The following is a 26,520-nucleotide window of genomic DNA, read 5'->3' on the forward strand; positions in this document are numbered from 1 at the left end:
GCTAACCTTACCAAAGTAAGGACCACAAAAGCTGAATAAGTGCAAGAGACTGGCATACTTTGATGACTATGAGTCACTATGAGGACACCCATCAGCTGAGACCCTAGTCAGGGAGTCCTAGGATTCCCACACACACATTGACCTCCAATAGATCCTTCTCTCCATTGTAACTGGCTATCTCCATCAGGAACAACACAATGGAGCTCTCTTTAGGCCCTCATATGACCTTGTCCTCAATGTGGATCAACAATGGTACAGAATGTTCCATCCTCTGAAGGGAAGTAGGATAACATAATTTCTCCACCACCTGAGGAAGATGGGTCCTGAAATTGGGGCAGCTTGGAACATTCCTTCTCATGACCACAGAATATAAGCTCAGACCTATAGGGATGAAGAAGTTACATAGGCTCCTAAGCTCAATATGGGCCCTAGATCAAATTGATGGGGTTTACAGTCAAGAATATTTATACAACTTTACCATATTTTGGAGTTACTCTCTTCCCTAATCCAGCTTTCTAGTCCTATTTCCAGCCATGACACCATATCCCCAGACATTAACTTGGGTCCACCTGCATATCAAAGGTCAGGTTTAGGAAAAAAACTATAGTATAGTCATGGGCCCTTTGAAATATAACTAAAATAGGTCTACTAGCTATCTCCAAAAGAGACCCCAAATCTTCATCTGCAATATTCCAGCCTTTAGGTCCATGATTAGTCAACAATGTATTTGGCTTTATGCTAACTCTTTTTCAGCCACCAGGTTCCAGATGCTAACATGATGTCAACTGGACTTCCCTGGGCAGATGACCCCACCAATGTGTCCTGGAGTCCCGCTTCCCCAGACAGAGCTCTGTCCCACTAGGGAAAGAGAGAGACAGGCATGGAATATGGATCGACCTGTCAAATGCCCATGTTGAGCTGGGAAGCAATTACAGAAGTCAGACATTCCACCTTCTGTACCCCATAATGACCCTGGGTCCAAACTCCCAGAGGGTTAAAGAATAGGATAGCTATCAGGGGAGGAGATGGGATACAGAGTTCTGGTGATGGGAATTGTGTGGTAGTGTACCTCTCTTATCCTATGGTTTTATCAGTGTTTCAATTTTATAAATACAATTTAAAAAAAAAGTCAAAATCAGAAAAAAAAAATCTAATAGAGCAAAACAAAAAATTATCTTCTTTAACCACTAAATTCAATTGATTCCATAAATTATAATCTTTTTCCTGGTTATTTTATTTGTTTGTGTTTTGTTCACTGGGACCTCAATTGGCCAGACTAACTTTTCCAAACCGAAAGAGATAGAAATTAAGGGTTAGAGAGAAATACCACAGTACCAATGATACCATAGCACCCAACCTTCCTTCAGTGCTGTAAGGGACTGGCTCCAACCTGGGCCATATCCATGACAAAACAAGCACATGAAACCTGTTTGGGGAAGGTTGTGTCTCACCTGGTAGAGTGCATGCAGTATCATATGTAGAAATCCTAGGTATAAGCCCCTTGCCCTCATCTATGAGGAGGGAATTTCATTAGTAGAACAATGCTACAGCCATCTCCCCCCCTTTCTCTACCTCTCTCCCTTTCTCTCTCTCTCTCTCTCTGTCTTACATTTCATTTTAAAGAAGAATGGCTTCTCAGAATGGTGGAGTTGTGCAAGCACCTGATCTACCAATAACTCTGGTGGGGAAAAATAGGGCAGGAGAAGAGACCATAGTGAAATACCCAGAAAAGTGTACAGATTATGTTGCCCTAGTTTCTAGGTTAAAGCTCTTGTCCACACCTGAAGGTTGTAAGTTTTAAGAGTTGTGGAACAGTGATCTGGGAGATGGCACAGTGGATAAAGTATTGGGCTCTTGAGAATGAAGTCCTGCGTTCAATCCCCAGCAGCATATGTACCAGAGTGATGGCTGGTTCATTATGTCTCTCCTCCTACCTTTCTCATGAATAAATAAATAAATTCTTGGAAAAAAAAAGTTGTGGAGCAGTGCTGCAGGGTGAAAATAGGAGGAGGAGAAGAAAGAGGGAAAAGTTACTGTTACTCAGTAGTAACTACCTCAGTATAACCCTGGTGGCACAAAAAGAAAAGAAAAACAAACAAACAAAAAAAGCCGAAAGAAAAACCTGCTTTGCAAGATTATAGAGACATCTGAAAACAATTGAAAGTAACTTCATTGGAAATGTTTCCCAGCTTAGGAACAAGAAGGTAGTATCTCTTCCTAAACTCCTATTTTAGCAGTTTCATGTCACATGTTCTTATCTAAAGGAAATAAAGAGTGCTGGGCAAACAACATAAAGAATGTTCCCCTGATTGCAGAGCAAAACATTTATTTTCTGCAAAAGATAGTTTAGCATAGAAGGTCACTCTTCACCTATTCAAATAATAACAAACTACTAAACACAACTAAGTGCATTATCTCTGTGTTTATTTTCTGAGCAGCATGTGAAGTCACTTCTGCATGAATGCTGTCACAGAAAGCAGTTTTGCCTGTTAAGAGAACAGAATTCAGAGTATGATCACTTGTTCCTGGCCCCCATGGCCATCATTGCATAACCTTAAGCAATACATTTCTATGTGCCTTAGTTTCTTCTACTAATTAATGTAATACATAAAAAATGACATTTTACATTTTGTAAATTAATTTTGAGATTGTCAAGTACAGTAAATTAGGGTACCATCTGTAACTCAAGCTGTTCACCTTCTTTTCTAAATAATTCCTTCAGAAAAAAAGAAATGCTATGTTTTAAAATACTGGTCATTCTTATCACCACAGTGTTCTCAATAATGTTCTCAAGATTGATTGTGTGCAAAATTTGTGATAACCTGCATTTTCAGTAGTGGAAAGAAAATTGAGAGAACAAGGAGGATGGTCACTGTTTCCACAATCTGCTTTGAGTTGATCTAGGAAAGCCTACTAAAAAATTTCCTTCTATCCATTTTACTTCCAGGCCCCACTTAAAAAAAGTTCTCAAGAGACTTCCAGAGGCAGGGCTACAGAGTAGCAGCAGCTGCATTTCACGCACCCTGGTCAACGAGCAATAGCAGAGTATCACCTGAGAATGCAAAAAGACAAGACTAGGATTACTTTGGGAATCCAACAAGTCATGGGTGAGTACAAACATGGTTCATGGACAGAGAGGGGCCTAAGAGATAATTCTGGGGCAAAAACCCATATCTACTCAGCAGTGGCTCCTAACATTCTGACAATTTGCCAATAGAGGCACCGCATCTGATTAGAGTTTTATCAACAAAAAGACTGCTAAATGGAGGAGAGGACCACCTAAGGCTCACCAAATGAAACGGGGAGTCTCCACTGCCACTGTCCCTTAGAGACTGGAGCAACAGCAGGGAGGCCCTGTGCTGACATGGGGTGGGGGTGGGGGGATGAGGAGAAAGAGAACTGACCAGGAAACTGAGGAAATGATCTACACCCAGTGGACTACATGTGGGGCTGTATAGTGGGAGCCTTTCAAATTGTTCTCTTAATAGACTGGGAGAAATAGCAAATAACTGACTCAATATCCACAGAGTACAAGTGGGATTTATTTAGAAACTCACAAAGCCAATGAATGCTACCCAGCTTGGTTCTGGCTACTGGCAAAACAGCCAAATTGAGCCCAGAGCTTTGGACCCTTGGGGAATGTGAGTCTCTTTGTATAACCACTGTGATATCTATCCCCCACGCTGTTTTATATTTTGATCAGAAGTGAGTAATTAAGTCAAAAAATCTATTTATAGTTAAAAAGCCTTAAGGCTGCCATAGTCTACAGGAAAGATAAAGAACATAAGAGGGATAACAGCCACTGTGTTGCATTTCAAGGATTGAGATAACATTGAAACAACTGTTAAATTCCACAACTGTGAACTCTTTAAGTACCATACTTAGACACAAGTCAATCCAGTCAAGTGTGATTAGTGGATTGAAAAGTAGTGAAAGAGACTTCATAAAACCATACACAATGGAAAATCCAAGAAGAAATATTAGAGTAATGAACCAGGACAAAAGCCCAGACGTTTTAGTCACTACCAAGCCAACCCATCACATGGGGCCCTAGTCAAGGAGTCCTGGGATTCCCACACAGACATGAAGGGCCAAGACTTTAAATTGATCCCACTAACCTATATGCTGAAAGCATTCCCCCTCAGAACGAGGACTAGACAGGGCTATATATTATTACTATTACTCTTCAACACAGTATTGGAAGTTTTCACCATAGCAATCAGGCAACAGAACTAAATCAAAGGAATACAGATTAGAAGGGAAGAACTCAAGCCCTCACTATTTGCAGATGATATGATAGTGTACATAGAAAAACCAAAAGAATCCAGCAAAAAGCTACTGGAAATTATGAGGAAATATAGCAAGGTGTCAGGCCACAAAATCAGTGTACAAAAATCAGTGGCATTTCTTTATGCAAACACTATGTTGGAAGAAGAGGATATCCAGAAATCACTCCCATTCACTGTTGCAGCAAAATAAATAAATACCTAGAAACCTGACCAAAGAAGTGAAAGACTTGTATAATGAAAACTATGAGTTACTAATCAATGAAACCAAGAAATGGAAAGACATCCTATGCTCATGGACTGGAAAACATAATATCATCAAAATGAATATTATCCTCAGAGCCATCTACAAATTTAATGTGATGCCCATCAAAGTTCCAACAAGCTTCCTTAAGAAAATAGAACAAAAATTACAATCATTTATCTGGAATCAAAAACACCTAGAATCACCAAAACAATCCTGAGGAAAAGAAACAGACATGGAAGCATCACACTCCCAGATCTCAAACTATATTATAAGGCCATCATCTTCAAAACAACTGGGTACTGGAATAAAAATAGGCACACAGACCAGTGGAACAGAATTGAAAGCCCAGAACTAAACCCCCACACCTATGACCATTTAATGTTTGTTAAGAGGCCCCAAAGTATTAAATAGAGGAAGAAGGCTATCTTCAATAAATGGTGCTGGGAAAACTGGGTTGAAACATGCAGAAGAATGAAACTGAACCACTTTGTCTCGCCAGAAACAAAAGTCAATCCAAATGTATCAAGACCTGGATGTTAGCCCAGAAATGATCAAATACTTAGAGTAAAACATCAGTGGAACACTTTCCCACCTAAACCTCAAGGACATCTTTGATGATACAAACCCAATTGCAAGGAAGACTAAAGCAAAAACAAATCAATAGGAATACATAAAATTGAAAAGCTTCTGCACAGCCAAAGAAACCATCACACAAAGAGACCCCTCAAAAAATGGGAGAAGATATTCACATGCCATACATCAGATAAGAAACTAATCACCAAAATATACAAAGAGCCCACCAACAAAAAAAGCAAATGATGCCATCCAAATATGGGCAGAGGATATGAACAGAATAATCACTACAGAAGAGATCCAAAAGGCTAACAAACACATGAAAAATTGCTCTAGGTCACTGATAATCAGAGAAATGCAAATAAAGATAACACTGAGATACCACCTCACTCCTGTGAGAATGGCATCCTTCAAAAAGGACAGCAGCAACAAATGCTGGAGAGGCTGTGGAGACAGAGGAACACTTCTGCACTGCTGGTAGGAATGTAAATTGGTCTAGTCTCTGTGGAGAGCAGTCTGGAGAACTCTCACCAGGCTAGATATGGACCTTCCATAAGATCCAGTAATTCCTCTCCTGGGGACATACCCCAAGGACTCCATAACACCGCAAAAATAAATGTGTACACCTATGTTCATAGCAGGACAATTCATAATAGCTAAAACCTGGAAGTAACTCAGGTGCCCAACAGCAGATGAGTGGCTGAGAAAGGTGTGGTGTATATACACAATGGAATATTAAGTATTTATTAAGAACAATGAACCCACCTTCTCTGACCTGCCAGGACAGCCTGAGGGTGCTTCTTCCCGAGCACGTGCTCTCTGGGTTGGAGAGAACTCGACTGGAGCCAACCTAGGCTGCTGCGTGGGAGACGGATCAGGAACTCATGTTGGGCTAGCGTCGCAGGAGAGAGACTCAGGGACTTGTGAAGCTGGAAGGCAATACAATGTGTGTTTAATCAGAAAAGATTCTTTTATACATCCCAAGAAGGAAGTGGTAAGGTATGACTAGGAGAGGGGGCGGAGCGAAGAGTGTGAACAAGTGGGGATTAAACCAATGCCCTGTGGACAGGGCAGGTCTCAGGTAAAACAGTGATTATGTAAATAGACCACAGTGTTAATCAATGGAGCTGGAGTACTTCCTAACACTGACCCATCTTGGATGGAGCTAGAAGAAATCATGTTACTTGAGCTAAATCAGACAAAGATGAGTATGGGATGATCCCACTCATAAACAGAAATTGAGAAAGAAGAACAGAAAGGGAACCTCAGAACAGAATCTGACTGAGTTTGAGTAGGGCACCAAAGTAAAAATCTCTGGGTAGAGGATGAGGGTAGATGTTCAGTTACATGGGAGAGTTGGGGGGGGTGGTGGAATGGGATGGGACACAGTTTTTGGTGGTGGGAATAGTGTTTATGTACACTCCTATTAACATTTAGTTGTATAACTCATCATTTAATTAATATGAGAAGGGGAAATTGATTAAATTACTAAAACTCTTTAATTCTCAGAACATACCATAGGCTGAGTCTTTGAAATGTTGACACTCCCAAAAGCTTAGACCAGGGAGACAGGAAGCAAACAGTGGTGTTACACTATAAGACACAGCTATATACAAATAATGTCAAATGACATAAATTACCATGATGCTGTGTATGATACAGCAAATCCTAACAATGGGATCTGCAAAATGAACCCAACTGCCAAATAATTTGATTACAACAATAACTATCTATTTCCTTATTAAACCCTAAGACAGCAGGAACCTCCCACTTCCTCTATAGAGCCTATATTCCCCCAGTCCTGGAGCCCCATCAGCTGGGGCCCTAGTCAGGGAGTTCTGAGATTCCCACACACACATGATGGGCCTAGATCTCCAATGGATCCTTCTCTACATTGTCACTGGTCATCTCCACTTGGAACAACACAATAGACCACTTTGTAGGCCTCCACAGAATTTTGCCCTCAATGTGGATCAACAATGGTATAGAATATTCCATCCTTTGAAGTGAGGCTGGATAATCTACTCTACCACCTGAGGAAGATGGGTCCTAAAATTAGGGAAGCTTGGAACATTCCTAATCATGACCACAGAATATGAGCTCAGAACTACATGGATGCAAAGGTTACAAAGGTCCTAAGCTGAATATGGGCCCCAGATCCAATAGATGAGGTTTACAGTCAACAGTATTTATATACCTTTCCCATATTCAGGAACTACTCTGTTCCTTGATTCAGCTTTCTGGTCCTTTTTCCAGCCATGATATCATGTCTCTAGACAATAACTTGGATCCACCTTCATATCAGATTTCAGTCTCAGAAAAAAAAAAGAAAGAAAGAAAGAAAAAAAGAACAAATAGTATAGTCATGGCACTTTGGAATATATCTAAAATCGGTCTACTATCTACAAAATGGAGACCCCCAAATCTTCATCTGAACTATTCCAACCTTTAGGTTCATGATTAGTCAACAATTTGTTTGGATTTATATGCTAACTCTTTTTTCAGCCACCAGGTTCCAGATGCTAACATGATGCCAACTGGACTTCCCTGGGCAGACGACCCCACCAATGTGTCCTAGAGCCCAGTTCCCCAGAGCCTTGCTCCACTGGGGAAAGAGAGAGCCATGCTGGGGGGTATGGATTGACCTGCCAACACCCATGTTCAGCAGGGAAGCAATTATAGAATCCAGACCTTCCACCTTCTGCACCCCATAATGACCCTGGGTCCATAATCCTAGAGTGTTAAAGAATAGGAATGCAGGAATCAGGCGGTGGTGCAGTGGGTTAAGTGCACGTGGCACAAAGCGCAAGGACCAGCTTAAGAATCCCAGTTCGATCCCCCAGCTCCCCACCTGTAGGGGAGTCGCTTAACAATCGGTGAAGCAGGTCTGCAGGTGTCTTTCTCTACCCCTCTCTGTCTTCCCCTGCTCTTTCCATTTCTTTCTGTCCTATCCAACAATGACATAAATAACCACAACAATGTTAAACAACAGAGTTCTGGTGGTGGGAATTGTATGGAGTTTACCCCTCTTTTCCTATGGTATTTGTGTTTCTTTTATATAAATAAAAATAAAAACAATAAAAAAGAAAATCATCACATGCCATTTATCAGACAAGAGAGCGAAAACCAAAATAAACAAAGCACTCACCAAAATTAGCAACAAAAAAGCAAGTGACCCCATTCAAAATGGGCAGAGGATATGAACAAAATATTCAGTACAGAAGAGATCCAAAAGGCTAAGGGACACATGAAAAATTGCACCAGGTCACTGATTGCCAGACAAATGCAAAAAAAGACAACACTGAGATACCACCTCACCCCTGTGAGAATGTCATACATCAAAACTGATAACAGCAATAAATTCTGGACTGCTGGACATGTTGTGGGGACAAAGGAACCCTCCTACACTGCTGGTGAGAATGTAAATTGGTCCAGCCTTGTGGAGAGCAGTCTGGATAAGTCTCACAAGGTTATAACCAGACCTCCCATATGACCCAGTAATTTCTCTCCTAGGGACATATCCTAAGGACTTCTAACACCCAACTAAAAAGATAGGTGTATACCTATGTTCATAGCAGCACAATAAGTAATTGTTAAATCCTGGAAGCAAACCAGATGCCCAAGAACTAATGAATGGCTGAGAAAGCTGTGGTATATATACACAATAGAATACTATGCAGCAATTAAGAACAATGGAGTGTGACATCTCTTTTAGAATTTGTCTAGCAGGTCTTCTTGTCTCTACCAGAATCCCCCTCCCCAGGCACGTTTTACTTAACAATGGATTACTGTATCTCATGCAGTCTCTTTCCCAGTGTTGTGTGTCCGGCTCTAGGTTTCAGGGTGGGTATATTGTGCCAGTGGGTGGCTACTGGCTTGAGGACAGCCATTCCCTTTCTGCCTCCATCTCCCTGCATGGTCCTCTTCTGAGCTAGCCTCTCTTTGCTCCCGCTGCACGTGTAGTTTTCATGGCCCCATGGCATCTGCCTCATCGCAGCCAGTGACCATGAATGCCAAGCAGGCCAAGGTGGTCCTGGCCAAGGTGATCCAGGCATTTTTAGCCCCAGAGAATGCCGTACAAATGGATGAGGCCTGGGGCAACTTGTGCAATGACATAGGCAAGATGCTGCAGTTCGTGCTGCTGGTGGCCACGCAGATTCAGCAGGAGGTTATCAAAGCCTATGGCTTCAGCTGCAACAGGGAAGGTGTCCTGAAGTTTTCCCACTTGGTCAAGTCCTATGAAGCCCAGGACCCTGAGATTGCCAGCCTGAAGGCTCTGTTCCTGCCACCCATGGTGACACTGGAGGCAGCATGGCTGCCTCCTGAGGGTTAGCCTCCCCCCTCCCCAACCCAGGGAAGACTGAGGATAATAACCTTGTCTGTGACTTGGAAAGAAAAAAAAACCACCTTCTCTGACCCATTTTGGAGAGAACTAGATGTTAAGTGAGATAAGTTAGAAAGACAAAGACAAGTATGGGATGATCCCACTCATAAAAAGAAGTTGAGAAAGGGAAACTAAAAGCCAAATCTGACTGCATTTGGAATGTGACACCAAAGTAAAAATCTCTGAGTGGAGGGTGAGGTAGATGTTCAGCTTCACGGAGGGTGGGGGGAGGAGTGGGAATGGTGTTAATATTCACTCCTATTAACTTATAAACCACTTTAATAACTTATAAACCACTTTAACTATTATAAACCACTATTAACCTTAAACCACTACTGAATTTATATGAGTGGGGAAAAATGGATTGAATGTCTCAAACTTTTTGTTGCATAGACCATAGCTCTGAGCATATGTTCTATCAATCGAAGCTTAAGACTGCAAATTGGCAATCAGATTGAATTTTAACAGTAGGTTCAAATTGTTAATACATTTCTAACAATGACTTGTTCTTTGAAATATGAAATCTCCTAAAAGCTCAGGGAGAACAGAAGCAACCAGTGGTGTTCCTTTATAAGATACAAATATAATGTGTATAGCATAATAGGACATATATTATGGTGAGGTCTTGTATGCTACAGAAAATGCTAACAATGAGATTTTCAAAGTTAGCCCAGTTTCCAAATGATCTGATTATAGCTGTAACTATGTATTGCCTTCTTAAACCTTAAGAGAGCAGGAACCTTCCCCTTTCTCTATAAAGCCCATAATTCTCTCAGTCCTGAAATCTCTAGGGTCGGGCTCACTTTCTGGTATGCTTCTCCCAATTAATACCAACTGATACTGCACCTGCTGACCCCAACTAATCAATGCAACCAGCACCACGTTGGCATGTTTCACTTTGGACTGCCTCCAGAGACATACGGCTAGGAATGTTAATTCTTCAGCTTTCTTACTCTGTTGAGACCTTTCCTAGCTCACGGGACTCCTTAATTCCTGTTCAGGTGGTACACTTCTTAACAAACCTCAAAACCTAGATATAGACCAGGGCCCATGAGATAGGGCATAAGTACATGTATCCATAACTTACAGTAAAACATATATGTTAAAGCAAAAGTGCACAGTAGTTTTCAGTGAGTCAATAAATGTACCAAGCAAGCAGAAAGTCCTAAAAAGACACCATCTGTGGGGGATTCCGGAAGATGGTGGAATGAGAAGCTGCTAGTGGCTTGACCTCCAACTATATCTACTGGAAACAGTAGGATTTTTTGCCATTAGTAGGACAATCAATACGGGATCCTAGCAGTGACACCAAGGAGATGACTATAACTCAATTTGGGTTAGAAACTAGAGTAAAAAGAAAGGGAAAAAAATTTTTTTAATTATTATTCCCGAAGCGCACCTCCTCACCCATCCTCCCCCATAACCAGTCCCTGGGGGCCAGAAATCAACTCCTAGCAGACTCCCCTGCTGAGCTTCTTTCTTTACCAAGATTCCTGTCCCACCAGGGGGTGTCATTCATTCTAATTCTATTCCCTTCTGAAACCTTTGGCCTTTTTTCTTTCTAAGTAGCCAATCAGCTGCCTCTCCTCAGGGGGCCTGAGGCAATCTGGAGCCATCCAAGCTGAAGACAGGACAGATTTTTTACTCTGTTCTATTTTATTATCAATACAAGATAAACATGTGTCCCTTTCCCCCTCTCCTTCAGGTTGACCAGAATTAACTCTTAGTGTATTTTCCATTGCGAGGGGACTCAGTGTCTTATTCACTCCTAAAATAACTTGTTTCACTCTACATACCGCACCTACCCATTCTCTCCCTCCAACCCCCGCATAGCTAATTAAATAATAAATAAATAAATAAAAATCTTTCCTTTCACTCCTCTTTTATTACTGTTCTTTTATACCTTTTTCTTTTTTCTCTCTCTCTTTTTTGTTCTTTTTCTCATTCATGTCATCCTTTCTTCCATCCTCCTTCAGCTTTCTGAATTCACTGATACACGTTTGTGATTTGGGGGAAGAAATCTGACTCAGAGTGGACTCTCTCTGCGTGTATCTCTGCTCTACTTCCCTTTCTCCTCTAGCTACCCCTAGAATATACAGTGGATAGCAGATTTCAATAACTGTCTATTCCTGCTATTCTTGTCTAGTTCTGAGTTGGGTTTTTTTTTTTTTTTTTTTACTTTCTTAATCAGCTGCCTCTGCTCAGGAGTCTTAAGGAAATCTGGTACAGGTTTTTTACCCTGTTCTATTTTATGATTAATATTATATAAAGGTGTATCTCTCCCCCCCCCTCTTTTAGGTTGACCAGAATTAACTCTTAGGGTATCTTTCATTGTTATTAGGCAATATAGCAAGGTGTCAGGCTACAAAATCAATGTACAAAAATCAGTGGCATTTCTTTATGCAAACACTAAATCTGAAGAAGAAGACATCCAGAAATCGCTCCCATTTACTGTTTCAGCAAAATCAATCAAATACCTAGGAATAAAGCTGACCAAAGAAATGAAAGACTTGTATACTGAAAACTATGAGTCGCTACGCAAGGAAATAGAAACTGATACCAAGAAATTGAAAGACATCCCATGCTCATGGATTGGAAGAATAAATATCATCAAAATGAATATTCTCCCCAGAGCCATATACAAATTTAATGCAATACCTATCAAAGTTCCACCAAGCTTCTTTAAGAGAATAGAACGAACACTACAATCATTTATCGGGAACCTGAAAACACCTAGAATCTCTAAAGCCATCTTGAAGAAAAGAAACAGAAATGGAGGCATCACACTCCAAGATCTCAAACTATATATTAATGCCATCATCATCAAAACAGCATGGTACTGGAACAAAAATAGGCACACAGACCAGTGGAACAGAATTGAAAGCCCAGAAATAAATCCTCACACCCATGGACATCTAATCTTTGATAAGGGGGCCCAAAGCATTAAATGGAAGAAGGAGGCTCTCTTCAATAAATGGTGCTGGGATAACTGGGCTGAAACATGCAGAAGAATGAAATTAAACCACCTTGTCTCACCAGAAACAAAAATCAACTCCAAATGGATCAAAGACCTGGATGTTAGACCAGAAACAATCAAATACTTAGAGGAAAACATTGGTGAAACACTTTCCCACCTACACCTCAAGGACATCTTTGAAGAAAAAAACCCAATCACAAGAAAGACTAAAGCAGAAACAAACCAATGGGACTACATCAAATTGAAAAGCTTGTGCACAAAGAAACTATTAAACAAAGAGACCCCTCACAGAATGGAAGAAGATCTTCACATGCCATACATCAGACAAGAGACTAATCACCAAAATATATAAAGAGCTCAGCAAACATAGCAACAGAAAAGCAAATGACCCCGTCCAAAAATGGGCAGAGGATATCAACAAGACATTCACTTCAGAGGAGATCCAAAAGGCTAACAAACGTATGAAAAACTGCTCTAGGTCACTAATTGTCAGAGAAATGCAAATTAAGACAACAATGAGATACCATCTCACTCCTGTAAGAATGGCATACATCAAAAAGGACAGCAGCAACAAATGCTGGAGAGGATGTGGGGACAGAGGAGCCCTTTTGCATTGCTGGTGGGAATGTAAATAGGTACAGTCTCTGTGGAGAGCAGTCTGGAAAACTCTAACAAGGCTAGACATGGACCTTCCATAAGATCCAGTAATTCCTCTCCTGGGGTTATACACCAAGGACTCCATAACACCCAACCAAAAAGAGGTCTGTACTCCTATGTTCATAGCAGCACAATTCATAATAGCTAAAACCTGAAAGCAACCCAGGTGCCCAACAACAGATGAGTGGCTGAGAAAGCTGTGGTATATATACACAATGGAATATTATGCAGCTATCAAGAACAATGAACCCACCTTCTCTGACCCATCTTGGACAGAGCTAGAAGGAATTATGTTAAGTGAGCTAAGTCAGAAAGATAAAGATGAGTACGGGATGATCCCACTCATCAACAGAAGTTGAGTAAGAAGATCTGAAAGGGAAACTAAAAGCAGGATCTGACTAAATTGAAAGTAGGACACCAAAATAAAAACCCTGTGGTGAGGGGTAGACATGCAGCTTCCTGGGCCTGTGGGGGGTGGGTTGGATGGGACGCAGCCATTTGGTGGTGGGAATGGTGTTTATGTAGGCTCCTAGTAAAGTGCAGTCATATAAATCACTAGTTAATTAATATGAGAGGGGAAAAATTAATTGTATGTCTCAAATTTGTTAAAACACACTTAGTCTTCTTAATATATAGGCTGTGTGTCTGATATGCAGACTCTCTCAAAAGCCTAGACCAAGTAGATCAGTGGCAATCAGTGGTACAGCTATTTACAAGCTACTGGGTACTATACAGCAAAACCTAACAAAAGTCTTCAAAGTCAACCCAATTACCAAATAATGTGATGATAACATTAACTATCCATTGTTTCTTTGAATCCTAAGACAGCATGAACCTCACATCTCCACTATAGAGCCTATATTTCTCCCAGTCCTGGAACCTTAAGATACGGCCCACTTTCCCACATGCCTTTCCCAATCCATATCAAATAATATTGCATCAGCCGATCACAACCTAATCAACGCAATGATTGCCACCTCAACATGCAGCTCAAACTGTGTCCAGAGAATTCAGGTGTGGAATGACAACCCTTCAGCTTCATTACTCGGGTGAGAACTTTCCTTTCATAGTATTCTCTAATTCCATCCCAGGTGGAATTCTAACAAAGTCCCAAAACCTAGATATACACCGGTTTCTGTGAGAGAGAGCATATGGTCACACGTATCCATAAACAAGTGCAAAATATATACCTGAAATCAGAAGTGCACTAGAGTTTGAAGTGAGTTCCCCCCCCCAACACTTCCTCTCCACTCTTCCAACCTTTGGGTCCATGATTACTCAACAATTTGTTTGGCTTTGTATGTTAACTCTCTTTTCAGCCTCCAGGTTCCAGATGCCATCAGGATGCCGACTAGACTTCCCTGGACTGAAGACCCCACCAATGTGTCCTGGAGCTCCGCTTCGCAAGAGATCCACCCTACTAGGGAAAGAGAGAGGCAGACTGGGCATATGGACCAACCAGTCAATTTCAATGTTCAGCGGGGAAGCAATTACAGAAGCTAGATCTTCCACCTTCTGCAACCCACGACCCTGGGTCCATGCTCCCAGAGGGATAGAGAATGGGAAAGCTATCAGGGGAGGGGATGGGATATGGAGATTGGGTGGTGGGAACTGTGTGGAGTTGTACCCCTTCTACCCTATGGTTTTGTTAATTTATCCTTTCTTAAGTAAAAAATAAATAAAAATAATAGAATACATTGTCAAAAAAAAAAAAGACACCATATATACCTAATGAAATAGTTTCTACTCAGACCTAGATATCCTCCTCACCTATCTCGTATTACATGTCCCGAAATCACTACAAAGCTAACCTTGTCATACGAAAATAAGGACTACAGGGCTGAGTGGTGGCGCACCTGGTTGAACACACATATTACAATGTGCAAGCACCTGGGTTCTAGCCCTTGGTCCCCACCTGCAGTGGAAAAGTTTGGCAAGTGGTGAAGCAGTGTTGCAGGTGTCTTTCTATCACCCCCTTCCCTCTTGATTTCTGTGTGTCTACTATATAAATAAATAAGTTAATAAATAAATACATAAATAAATAAAGACTACAAATGCTGAATAATGGCAAGAGACAGGCATACTTTAATGATAACTCTTTAGTCACTATCTGGCTATGCCATCACCTTGGGCCTTGGTCAGAAGTCCTGGGATTCCCACACAGACATGGTGGGCCTAGACCTCTAACAGATCCTTCTCACCAATGTCACTGTTCATCTCCATCAGGAACAACACAATAGATACCTTTATAGATCCCCATAGGACCTTGCCCTCAATGTGAATTGTTGGTATTCTTCATAGTGGTTTGGCCCCCTTCCCCCCCATCTCTAGTTGATTGTGGTTTAGTCCTGCTAGTTTGGCGGCCTGCTTGTCCCCGCCCCAGGAAGGAACCCCGACAGAGTTCCAGAGGGATAGAGTTCGAGAGGAGGCAGGAGAGTTCTGTTTGGTGATTAGTTTGGGTTAGTTTATGAATCGTTATTCCTGAATAAAGAAATACAGCTTCCCTGCCTAGCCATGTGTCTCTGGTCATCTCTGTTACCCGCCCGTGAAGCTAGCCTGGCCAGCTGGAGCCTCCGAAAATAAATAACAGTGAATAAACAAGGGTAGGGAATGTTCCATTCTCCAGATAGAGGTTGGATACCATATTCTACCTGTCACCTGAGGATGATGGGTCCTGAAATCAGTGTACCCTGGAATGTTCCTAGTCGAGACCACAGAATACCAGACCAGACCTACAGGGATGCAGAGGTTATGTAGGCTCCTGTGCTGACAATGGGCCTCAAATCAAATCTATAGGGGTTATAGGGTTTTTTTTTGTTTGTTTTTTTTTTTAGATTTTATCTATTTATGAGAAAGATAGGATGAGAGAGAAAGAACCAGACATCACTCTGGTACATGTGCAGCCAGGGATGAATCTCAGGACCTCAAGCTTGAGCTTCCAAAGCTTTATTACTGCGCCTCCTCCCAGACCACCAGTTAACAATATTTATACACCTTTCCCATATTTGGGGGCTACTCTCTTCCCTGAGCCAGCTTTCTAGTCCTTTTTTCCAACTATGACACTATATCCCCAGACAATAACTTAGGTCATCTGCATGTTAGATTTCAAACTCAAACAAAAACTAGTAAGGTCATGGGCCCCTTCAAATATACTTAAAATAGACCTACTAGCTTTTTCCAAAACAAGAGACCCCCAAATCTTCATCTGCAATATTCTTGCCTTTAGGTTCATTATTAGTCAACAATTTTTTCTCCCTTATATCTTAACTCTTTCCTCAGCCACCAGTTTCCAAACACTATCATGATGCCAACCAAACTTCCCTGAGCAGATGACCCCACCAATGTGTCCTAGAGCCCCACCTCCCTAGATCCCTGGATCCCTACCCCACTAGGGAAAGAGAGAGACTGGATGGGACAATGGATCAACTTGTCAATGCCCATGTTTAGTAGGGAAGCAATTACAGAAGCCAGACCTACCACCCTTGTATAATGATCCTGGGTCCATACTCCCAGAGGGACAAAGAACAGGAAAGCTTTCAAGGGATGGAATTAGATAAGGAGTTCTGGTGATGGGAATTATATGTAATTGTACCCCTCTTTTAAAAGAAAAAAAGATACATTTGCATAATATATTTAAAAGATAGGGAAAATGTCCAAAGGCAAACCAAAGGAAAAGATTTACTTCTTATGTGGATAAGCAGTAAGAACTTGAGATAGAAGAAATGATTCATTTTCTTAAGTAGCATGGTCTTATTTAGAAGGCATGCTTCACATGTTGGCAGTGGTCCAGTCTAAGACTAAAGTAGGTATCCCTGAGTTCCCGGTGGCCATCTCTGATGCTCCTCTTCCATTGGGTGATGGAGGTGATTTTTTTAAACCTAAAAAAAGTGGTTTATGTTGATATGGAATCAATCCTCAAGACTTTTTTTTACTAGTTTCTTTCCATTAACAACATCTTTTCAAAAGCCCTATACTAGGACAACAACTTCAGTATCTCTACACAGAGGATTTAAACAATTGCTTTGATATACTACCATGATTCCATCCTAACTTTTCTGGGCAGACAATTTCACCAGTGTGTCCTGGAATCTCACACCTCCAGGGATCTACACCACTAAGGAAAGAGAGACAGGCTGGGGGTATGGATCAACTTGCCAACGCCCAAGTCCAGCAGAGATGCAATTCCAGAAGCCAGAAATCCTAGCTTCTGCATCTCAAAAACAACTCTGATCCATACTCCCAGTGGGGAAGAAGTGATAGGAGGAAGAAGATAAGAGGACTCTGAACTCCAGCTCCATCAGGTCCCAGAGAAAGAGAACAAAAAGGGGAGAGATATTTGGATGAAGTAATAGGGTTATGTGTGGCTTGGAGGGGAAGAGAAGACTGGACATGGAAAGAAAAGGGGACAATTACATACAAATGTAGACAGATAGTTGTAGATATGATGGTTTGCTCATGTCTGCAACCTTAAGAAAACCATGGTGGACTACCATGAAGGGATCAAGGATTCAGAACTCTTGGTGGTTGGAACGGTGTGAAATTGGACCCTTGTTGACATGTAATTTTATAAATTAATATTGGATCACTAATAAAAAGAGAAAAGGCAAACAGAAAAAAATAAAATAAAACTCAAAGTAAAATAAATTCAGATTACAAAATCATTATTAATTCTGATTCTAATTCCTATATTATTCAAAAGAACTGAGATATAGAGTATTTATACTGTCTTTCCACAATCATCTAGTTGCTAGAAACATTAGGGTTGAAGTCTCCTCACTGATTACTAAAACATTATTTCTTCAATAAATTATATCAATCCCTTTCATTTTTATGCATTTTTTCTAATTATATTTATTATGTAGAGACAGCCAGAAATCAAGACAGAAGGGAGAGATAGAGAGAGGAAGAGACAGAGACACCTGCAGCCTTGCTTCTCCCCTGCAGGTGGGGACCAGGGGCTTGAATCCAGGTTCTTGCACACTATAACACTGTCTGGCCCCTGTGAATAATAATCTCTACACTTACATGCCTTTTGAAAAAAAAAAAAAAACCCATTCTGGAAAGTTTACATAACGCATCAACCTGATCTTCCTTCAGTCTAAAAAAAAAAAAAAAAGTCATCCAAGAAGAAATGAAATGAATAGGTGGACCACAGAGAATCTCAGGGTAGAGGGGCCAGGTAGTGATACACCTGGTTCAAGCCCCTGGTCCCCACCTGAAGGGGACAAAGCTTCACAAGTGGTGAAGTAGAGCTGCAAGTGTCTTTGTCTCTTTCCCTCTCTATCTCCCCCTCCACTTTCAATGTTTCTCTGTCTCTATCCAATAACAAATAAATTTTTTTAGAAATATTAATAAAGGTGGAATTTTAGGGAAGCAAAATGTTTAATGTTCATAGTGATATATCATTATACTTTTGTTCAAATAAATAGAATATACAAACCAAGTGGATCTTAAGGTAAACTATGAACTTTGAATGATTATGATGATTTAACATTGGTTTACCTTTTGTAGAAACTGTGCTTTTCCAAATTTGGAAGGCACCAGAAAAAACCAGGTACTCTTTCTCTTATCCGAGAGAGAAGAGGAAAAGGAAAGAAACCTAGATGTAATAGGTGTAGGAACAATTTAGAAAGGAAGTCAAGAAAGGACTATTGATATATATATATATATATATATATATATATATATATATATATATATATATATATATATGATAGATCTATATCAGTGACTTTGGGAGAATTACTGCAGTTTCTGGTGGAGGGAATGAGGACACAGAACTCCGGTGGTGGAAACTGTGGAATTGCTACCTTATAATTTTGTAAACCAATATTAAATCACTAATTAAAAAAGGTGTAACAGACAAACTTAAATTTCTGATATAAGTATGAGAAACACAAATATAGAAAGTGCAGTAGTCTTTAATGATATTACAGGAAAATATGGTATGTGCACAGTAATAGAGGCCTGGTTAAGGAACTGCAACTATTCTGATATTGCAGAAATAAAAGTGTGAAGAGGAACTGCTTGCAATAAACCACAAAACCAAGACAATTTAGTTTCTTTAATGAAGTACTAGATTGTAAACAGTGTGTTTAAAAAATGAATTATCATAACAGATTAGCACTTAGAGAACTAATGCTATGGCAATAATTGGGAGACAGCCAGTTAGAAGGATGCTGTTCTCACCTATAAGATATTACTTTAATTGAAGCACAGACAGTGGAAGAGGAGACAGTGGGAATGGAAAAGGCAAATCAGAATAAAAATGAACTAGTAAGATCTAAAGGATCTGTAAATACTACAGCAGCAGGAATCTATAGTTGTTCTTTTTGTGTTTGTATGTTTGTGTTTTGCCAGCTTCTACACTTGGGCTGATACTACCAGCAGAGACAAGAATATAGACAAAGTCTTACACTTGAACAAAATATACCTTATATAAAGTATATAGCTAAGTTTAAACTCTAAAAGGAAAAATATCCTACCAAATAATGTGATGATAACATTAACTATCGATTGTCTTTTTGAACCCTAAGACAGCAGGAACCTCACATCTCCACTATAGAGCCCCTACTTCCCCCAGTCCTGGAACCCTTGGATAGGGCCCACTTTCCCGTATGCGTCTCCCAATCCATACCAAATAATATTACATCCGCCGATCACAACCTAACCAACGCAACGATCGCCACCTCAACATGCTTCACCTCAGACTGTGTCCAGAGACTTCACGAGTGGAATGACAACCCTTCAGCTTCATTACTCGGGTGAGACCTTTCCTTTTATAGTACACTCTAATTTCATCTCAGGTGGTTCACTTTCTAACAAAGTCCCATAACCTAGATATACACCAGTTTCTGTGAGAGAGAGCTTATGTTCACACGTATCCATAAACTACTGCAAAATATATACCTGAAAGCAGAAGTACACTAGAGTTTGCAGTGAGTACCTCCCTAACACTTCCTCTCCACTATTCCAAGCTTTGGGTTCATGATTGCTCAACAATTTGTTTGGCTTCATCTGTTAACTCTCTTTTCAATCACCAGGTTCCAGATGCCACCAGGATGCTGGCCAGGCTTCCCTGGATTGAAGACCCCACCAATATGTCCTGGAGCTCAGCTTCCCCAGAGACACACCCTACTAGGGAAAGAGAGAGGCAGACTGGGAGTATGGACCGACCAGTCAATGCCCATGTTCAGCGGGGAAGCAATTACAGAAGCCAGACCTTCTACCTTCTGCAACCCTCAATGACACTGGGTCCATGCTCCCAGAGGGATAGAGAATGGGAAAGCTATCAGGGGAGGGGGTGGGTTATGGAGATTGGGTGGTGGGAATTGTGTGGAGTTGTACCCCTCCTACCTTATGGTTTTGTTAATTAATCCTTTCTTAAAAAAAAAAAAAGGAAAAATATCCAAATGGGATACACATTTCCTATCTCTGGATAGGCCTAATCACAGTTCCTCCCACTGTTCCTGAAATACAGAATAGCTTTTGATTGGGGATGAAAAGGGAATTATTGAGGGAGTCAGGTGGTAGCGCATCCCGTTAAGCGCAGGTGGCAAAAAGCCCAAGGACTGGCCTAAGAATCCCGGTTCTAGCTTCCAGCTCCCCACCTACAGGGGAGTTGCTTCACAGCCAGCGAAGCAGGTCTGCAGGTGTCTGTCTTTCTCTCCCCCTCTGTCTTCCCCTCCTCTCTCCATTTCTCTCTGTCCTATCCAACAACGATGACATCATCAACAACAACAATAATAACTACAACAATGAAACAAGGGAAACAAAAGAGAAAATAAATAAATAAATGAAAAATAACCATAAAGAAAAGGGAATTATTTACAAGAAACAGGAAGCCTAAACCAGCACTATTTGTGAATATAAATCTTAATTTACTTTGGTGCAATATTCCAAACTCATTTGACCTGAGTTTAGAGTATTGCACCAAAATAAAAAAACTGAAAGGGGGAGGGGGAGGTTTTCAACTCCACTATAGGGGGGGAGGGGGAAGGGGGGAGGGCCACAGACCTTAGTGGTGGGAATGCTGATAATATATATTCCTATTAATTTATGGTCTTATAAATCATTATTTAATCAATATGAGAGAGAAAAAATAGATTGAATATCTCAAGCTTTTAAATGCATAGATTTCACTTTTGAGTATATATTCCTTTCATCTAAGCATTTAAGGATTCAAATTAGTAAATTAACTGAATTCTAGCACTGAACTTAAATTGTTAATGCATTTCTAATAACTTTTTTTTTAATAACAAATTATCTATAATCTTAGACCAGGGAGACCAAAAGCAACTGGTCCTGTCACTATCTAAGATACAGTCATTTGTAAAAAGCATTAAATGACACATGTCATGATACGGTCTTGTATCATACAGTAAATTCTAGCCATGGAATTTTCAAAGTAAACCAAGTTCCCAAATAACTTGGTTATATTAATAATATCTATTGCCTTCTTAAACTCTAATACAGCAAGAAAACTTCCTCATTCTCTGTAAAACCCATATTTCTCCCAGTCCTGGAACCGCTGGGTTTTTGCTTATTTTCCTTCACACTCCTCTTATTCCATACCATTTGATGCTCCATCTACTGATCTCAACCAAATCAATTCAACCAGTGCCACCTTGACATGTTTCACTTCAGACTGTTTCCAGAGATGCCAGACCTGTGATAACAACCCTTCAGTTCCAGTACCCGGGTAAGACCTTTCCTAATTCATAATACTCCTTAATTCCATTTAGAGTGGCACACTTCCTAACAAAGGTACAGAACCTAGAATATAGACCAGGGCCCATGAGATAGGGCACATGTGCACATGTTTGGGGAAATATACACCTAAAATAAAAGTGTGCAATAGTCTGTGGTGACTCAATAAATGCAGCAAGTAGAAAGACTTAACAAAGACACCATAAAGTACTTATTCAAATATTTTCTACTTAGACCTAGATACCCTTCTCACTTCTTCCTATTCCACTCCCCTCAGTCACTGTAAGTTAAAGTAAGAACTATAAAAGCTGGATAAGAGCAAGAGACCAGCACACTTTAATGATGGCCCTTTTGGTCACTATCAAGCTACCCCATCATCTAGGGCCCTAGACAGGAAATTCTTAGATTCCCACAGTCATGATAGGCCTAGACCCCTAACAGACCCCTCTCTTTGAGCCCGGGCTCCCCACCTGCAGAGCGTCACTTCACAAGCAGTGAAGCAATGTCTGTCTTTCTCTCCCCCTCTCTGCCCTCCCCTCCTCTCTCCATTTCTCTCTGTCCTATCCAACAATGATGACATCAATAACAATAACAAAAATAATAATAACTGCAACAATGTAAAAAAAACAAACAGGACAACAAAAGGGGAAAAAAAAGCTTCCAGGAACTGTGTATTCATGGTGCAGGCACCGAGCTCCAGCAACATTTACACTCAAAAAATCAAAATAATGGAACTATATGAAGAGATTACAAAATGTCAATGCAAAATAAATCTATTCCATCAGTTAAAAGATCAAAATGCCCTCACATAAAATCAAAATATCAGATCTACTTGGAAATATTTAAAATGAAAATCAATGAAGACAATTCTAAATATGTGCTAAATGTAGGCAGTGCTATAATAAACTAAGTAAGTGAGTCAACAGAAGAATCCGCCCATAAATGAACAAAGTGAAATAAACAGATGGACAAAAGAGGTAATTCTACATCAGCCTTTGACAACAACACCAATGCACAGAAACCACACTTCCTCCTCACAGTCTGATTTTCCCAGCCTCCAGGGAGGACTAATTGTCACCCTACATGGCAGTTGATGCAGACTCAAAACAACATGCCACCCAGGAAAGCTCTTTCTTGACCCATGTCCATCACTGCCCCTATGACTGCTGATCTACATCAAGTCTCTGACTCAAAGAAGTCATTATTCCATCTCATATGGGCCAGAATTGGGCCGTATTTGACAGCTTTCTTCAGGGTAAATGTGGCAGTCTGCCCTGCCCTAGATACCCGCCCCTCTCATTCAAAGGTTATCAGGAAAAGAGACATACAGCGTTGCCCTGAAATGGACAGCACTAGACGTTTATAGTAAAACCCTCTAAGGAGGAAGAGAATACCAAGGCTCAAGAGGAAGGGGAGGAGGGGAAGAAGATGGGAAAGTAGGAAGAGGGAGGACGGAGGAAAGGGGGAGGAGGGGGGAGGGGACAAGAGGGGGGGAAGAGGAGGAGAAGGGGGAAGAAGAGGAGAGGATGGAGGGGAAGGAGGGGAGAGGGAGTATGCTAGTTGGAGCAACTCTACCTGTGCTTTGAAGATATCACGTGACAACTTGCTTTTGGGACAATTTCATCTTCTGTGAAGAGGAAATTTCTGAAAACACCGATTGATTTCTTCTTCTGTTGGAGCCTCAAAAAAAAAAAAAAGCAAGTCTTCTTTTGCAAATTCTGAAATCCCGAAACCTCTAAGGGGGAGCTTTCTGATCTTTTCCTGTATTGGCCAGTGGGATATATGTGTGATGATATACATGCACATTTCACAACTCCAATGAGCTTGAGAATTTTCACTGGAAGAGTAGAAGAGTATTGCTCTACCAGCAAATCAGCAAATGTGATGTGTAGGTTGCAAACTATCAGTGAGGATGTTGCTTGCCATGGTGGTTTGTCAATTCTCCACTCAGTTCTCCCCCTGAAGCAAGGTTCTCACTATCTCAACCATCTTTGGCCACAGAACAGCCAGGTAGGTGGAGTAACGGATTTGAGGATTATTTAAATCCCTCAGGGCGCCAGCGGGAGAGGGGGTAGTGAGCATGCGTAGTGCCAGTGGGGCACCACACATGCGCAGTGGTGTGCAGGGCGGCGCGCAGGGCTTGCTGGGAGCCCAGGAGGTCGTGGATACCGCCTATGTGTTTGCTTTAGCCCAGCTAGGTTGCGTGGGGGAGGTCTGGCCCTGAGCCTGGAAGTGGGTGGGCACAGGGAGCAGGGCGGCATAGTGGGGAGGGAGGCTGGGCCCCTGCAAGGGATAGTTGGGCTGCTGTTAATGTCCCAGCAGGGCGTTTGCCCAGGGAAAGGGGTGTGGAGAGGAGCAGAGGGGGTTTGCTTTTGCTCTGGGGCAGCACAGGAGCTGGGAAGAGGCTTGTGTTTCCTTCTGCGATTTTGCCTGTCCTCACTTGGCCCACCGCGGCCTTCCGGGAGGTTGAAGCTGATGTGGTTCCCCCAGGGGCATTCTCTGACCTGGGCTGTGCTGGCCGGGCGGGAGGTGGCTTTCCTTGTTCCCAAGGCCTGTCCCATGCCCAGCGCTCTTGAACCCTGCACGGCCTGGGAATTATGCCTGCCTTTCCTACTCTTTTTCCCACCCTCCTGTTCATGACTGCTCACAGATGTGCTCAGGCTCCTTTGAAAAGTACTCATTTATTGCCCCTCTTTTGTCACTATCCTTTCTTGTTCCTACTTTGTTCAGGATAAGTTGGGTGAATGTTTTAGGATTGCTTTCACAATATGTAGTATACTAGGTTTGAATCCATTACTTGGACCCGTTTATCCTTTCTATTCTATTTGTTAGTTATTAGTGAGACTTTCACATCCACTTAAATTTGTCTTTAGGCTACCAGCAATCCTAAACTTTCTGTTGTCATGTAAATAAATGTTCCCTGACCTTTCCCCTTTAAAGTACCAAAAACCTAGTGAGTGAAAAGGCAAAAGAGTAGGGCAGTAACTGGTGAGATAAGATAAAATGTGAGTAATTTATCTTAATTTTAATTCCTTCTGGAAACTAAAGTCTCTTCTAAAGTTAGGAAATGTTTTACAACTTTAAAACTACATGTAACAAGAACTTTCTGACAAATTTCACTTTGTTTTAATAGAGAACATGTAATACTTAAAATAATGCATTCTGGTTATGCCATATACTGTATACTTTGAGATTGGAAATTTCATAAATCAGTAATGTTTCTCTTTGTGCAAGTATATAAGAAATAGAGAATGCCAGTTTTTGCATGAACCATGTGGAGCAAATAAATTTTGAAGTATAACATCAACTGCTTTCATGTGAAAATGTCTGTACTTTACATCTCTTGATTGAGTCCTACTTGGATTCAATTCACAAAAATCCTATGGATGACATTCTTAATATTATGTCCTAGTGAGTAAGATGATTTGTATATTATTATTGAATTCACATGCGAAAAGGTAGCTGAGGAATACTTATACCCCTACCGAATGATTTAAACAAGGGATTTCTTTGAAGATTTTCTCAGCCTTTCAGAATGGGTTTAGAATTTCTTCAGAAGTTGTTTCTTTTCTGTTTTAAAGAAATTAAAGTTCATGGAGATAACAGGTCCTGCAATATACCTATGTCTAAACTTTGGTATAATAATGTTTTTTAAAAGGCTGTTTACTTTAGAACAGTCTTCATGTTATGGTGATTATTCACAGATATTTTCATTGGTCTCAGGATTTTGCTGAATTTATTTTACATTGATTATTTTCTTTTTTATTATTTTTATTTATATTATTTTTTTTTTTATTATTTTCTGTATTCCATCCCCTGCCCTGACAGCTTTCCTATTTTTAACCCTCTGGGAGTATGAACCCAAGGTCATTGTGGGATGCAGAAGGTGGAAGGTCTGGCTTCTGTAATTGCTTCCCCGCTGAACACGGGTATTGACAGGTCGATCCATACACCTAGCCTGTCTTTTTCTTTCCTTAGTGGGGCAGGGCTCTGGGGAAGCTGAGCTCCAGGACACAGTGGTGGGCTTGTCTGCACAGGCAAGTCTGGTTGGCATCATGTTAGCATCTTGAACCTGGTGGCTAAAAAAGAGTTAACATAAAGCCAACTACATTGTTGACTAATCATGAATCTAAAGGCTGGAATATTGCTCAAGAATATTTTGGGGTCTCTGTTTTGAAGATAGCTAGTAGGCCTATTTTAGTTATTTTCCAAAGGGCCCATGACTATACTAGTTTTTTCCTGAGCCTAATCTCTGATATGCAGGTGGACCCAAGTTATTGTCTGGGGAGATAATGTCATGGCTGGGAAAAGTGCTAGAAAGCTGGATCAGGGAGGAGAGTAGCTCCCAAATATGGGAAAGGTGTAGAAATATTGTTGACTGTAAACCCCATCTATTTGATCTGGGGCCTATGTAACCTCTGCATCCCTATAGATCTGAGCTCACATTCTGTGGTCATGTGTAGGAATGTTCCAAGCTGCCCCAATTTTAGGACCCATCTTCCTCAGGTGGTAGATAGAGTATGTTATCCAGCCTCCCTTCAGAGGATGGAACATTCTCTACTATTGTTGATCCACATTGAGGACAAGGTCCTATGGGGGCCCATGAAGGGGCCTATTGTGTTGTTCCCGATGGAGATGACCAGTGGCAGTGGAGAGAGAGGTCTACTGGAGGTTTAGGCCCATCATG

General features: G+C 41.0%; 1 protein-coding gene, 1 long non-coding RNA gene and 1 other non-coding gene across 3 annotated transcripts; 2 read left to right on the plus strand and 1 right to left on the minus strand.

The window, feature by feature from the left end:
• Positions 1-2,558: 2,558 nt before the first annotated feature.
• On the minus strand, positions 2,559-23,920 carry LOC132534624 (uncharacterized). Its single transcript, XR_009546344.1, has 3 exons — positions 23,409-23,920; positions 5,872-6,035; positions 2,559-3,052 (listed from the first exon to the last, which is right to left on the minus strand). It is a non-coding gene; the product is annotated as an uncharacterized LOC132534624 (long non-coding RNA).
• On the plus strand, positions 8,802-8,863 carry LOC132534789 (U7 small nuclear RNA). Its single transcript, XR_009546490.1, has one exon. It is a non-coding gene; the product is annotated as a U7 small nuclear RNA (small nuclear RNA).
• On the plus strand, positions 9,046-9,439 carry LOC103125442 (protein C10-like). The gene has a single exon (XM_060179204.1). The coding sequence runs from the start codon at positions 9,083-9,085 to the stop codon at positions 9,437-9,439; it is 357 nt and encodes a 118-aa protein (XP_060035187.1). The 5' UTR covers positions 9,046-9,082.
• Positions 23,921-26,520: the final 2,600 nt, after the last annotated feature.

This window comes from Erinaceus europaeus, chromosome 19, assembly GCF_950295315.1.
Source record: "Erinaceus europaeus chromosome 19, mEriEur2.1, whole genome shotgun sequence".
NCBI lineage: Eukaryota > Metazoa > Chordata > Mammalia > Eulipotyphla > Erinaceidae > Erinaceus > Erinaceus europaeus.

What these genes read in the sequence shown, in the direction of transcription:
- LOC103125442 (XM_060179204.1), top strand. Translation starts at nt 9,083, where the DNA reads ATGGCATCTGCCTCATCGCAGCCAGTGACCATGAATGCCAAGCAGGCC.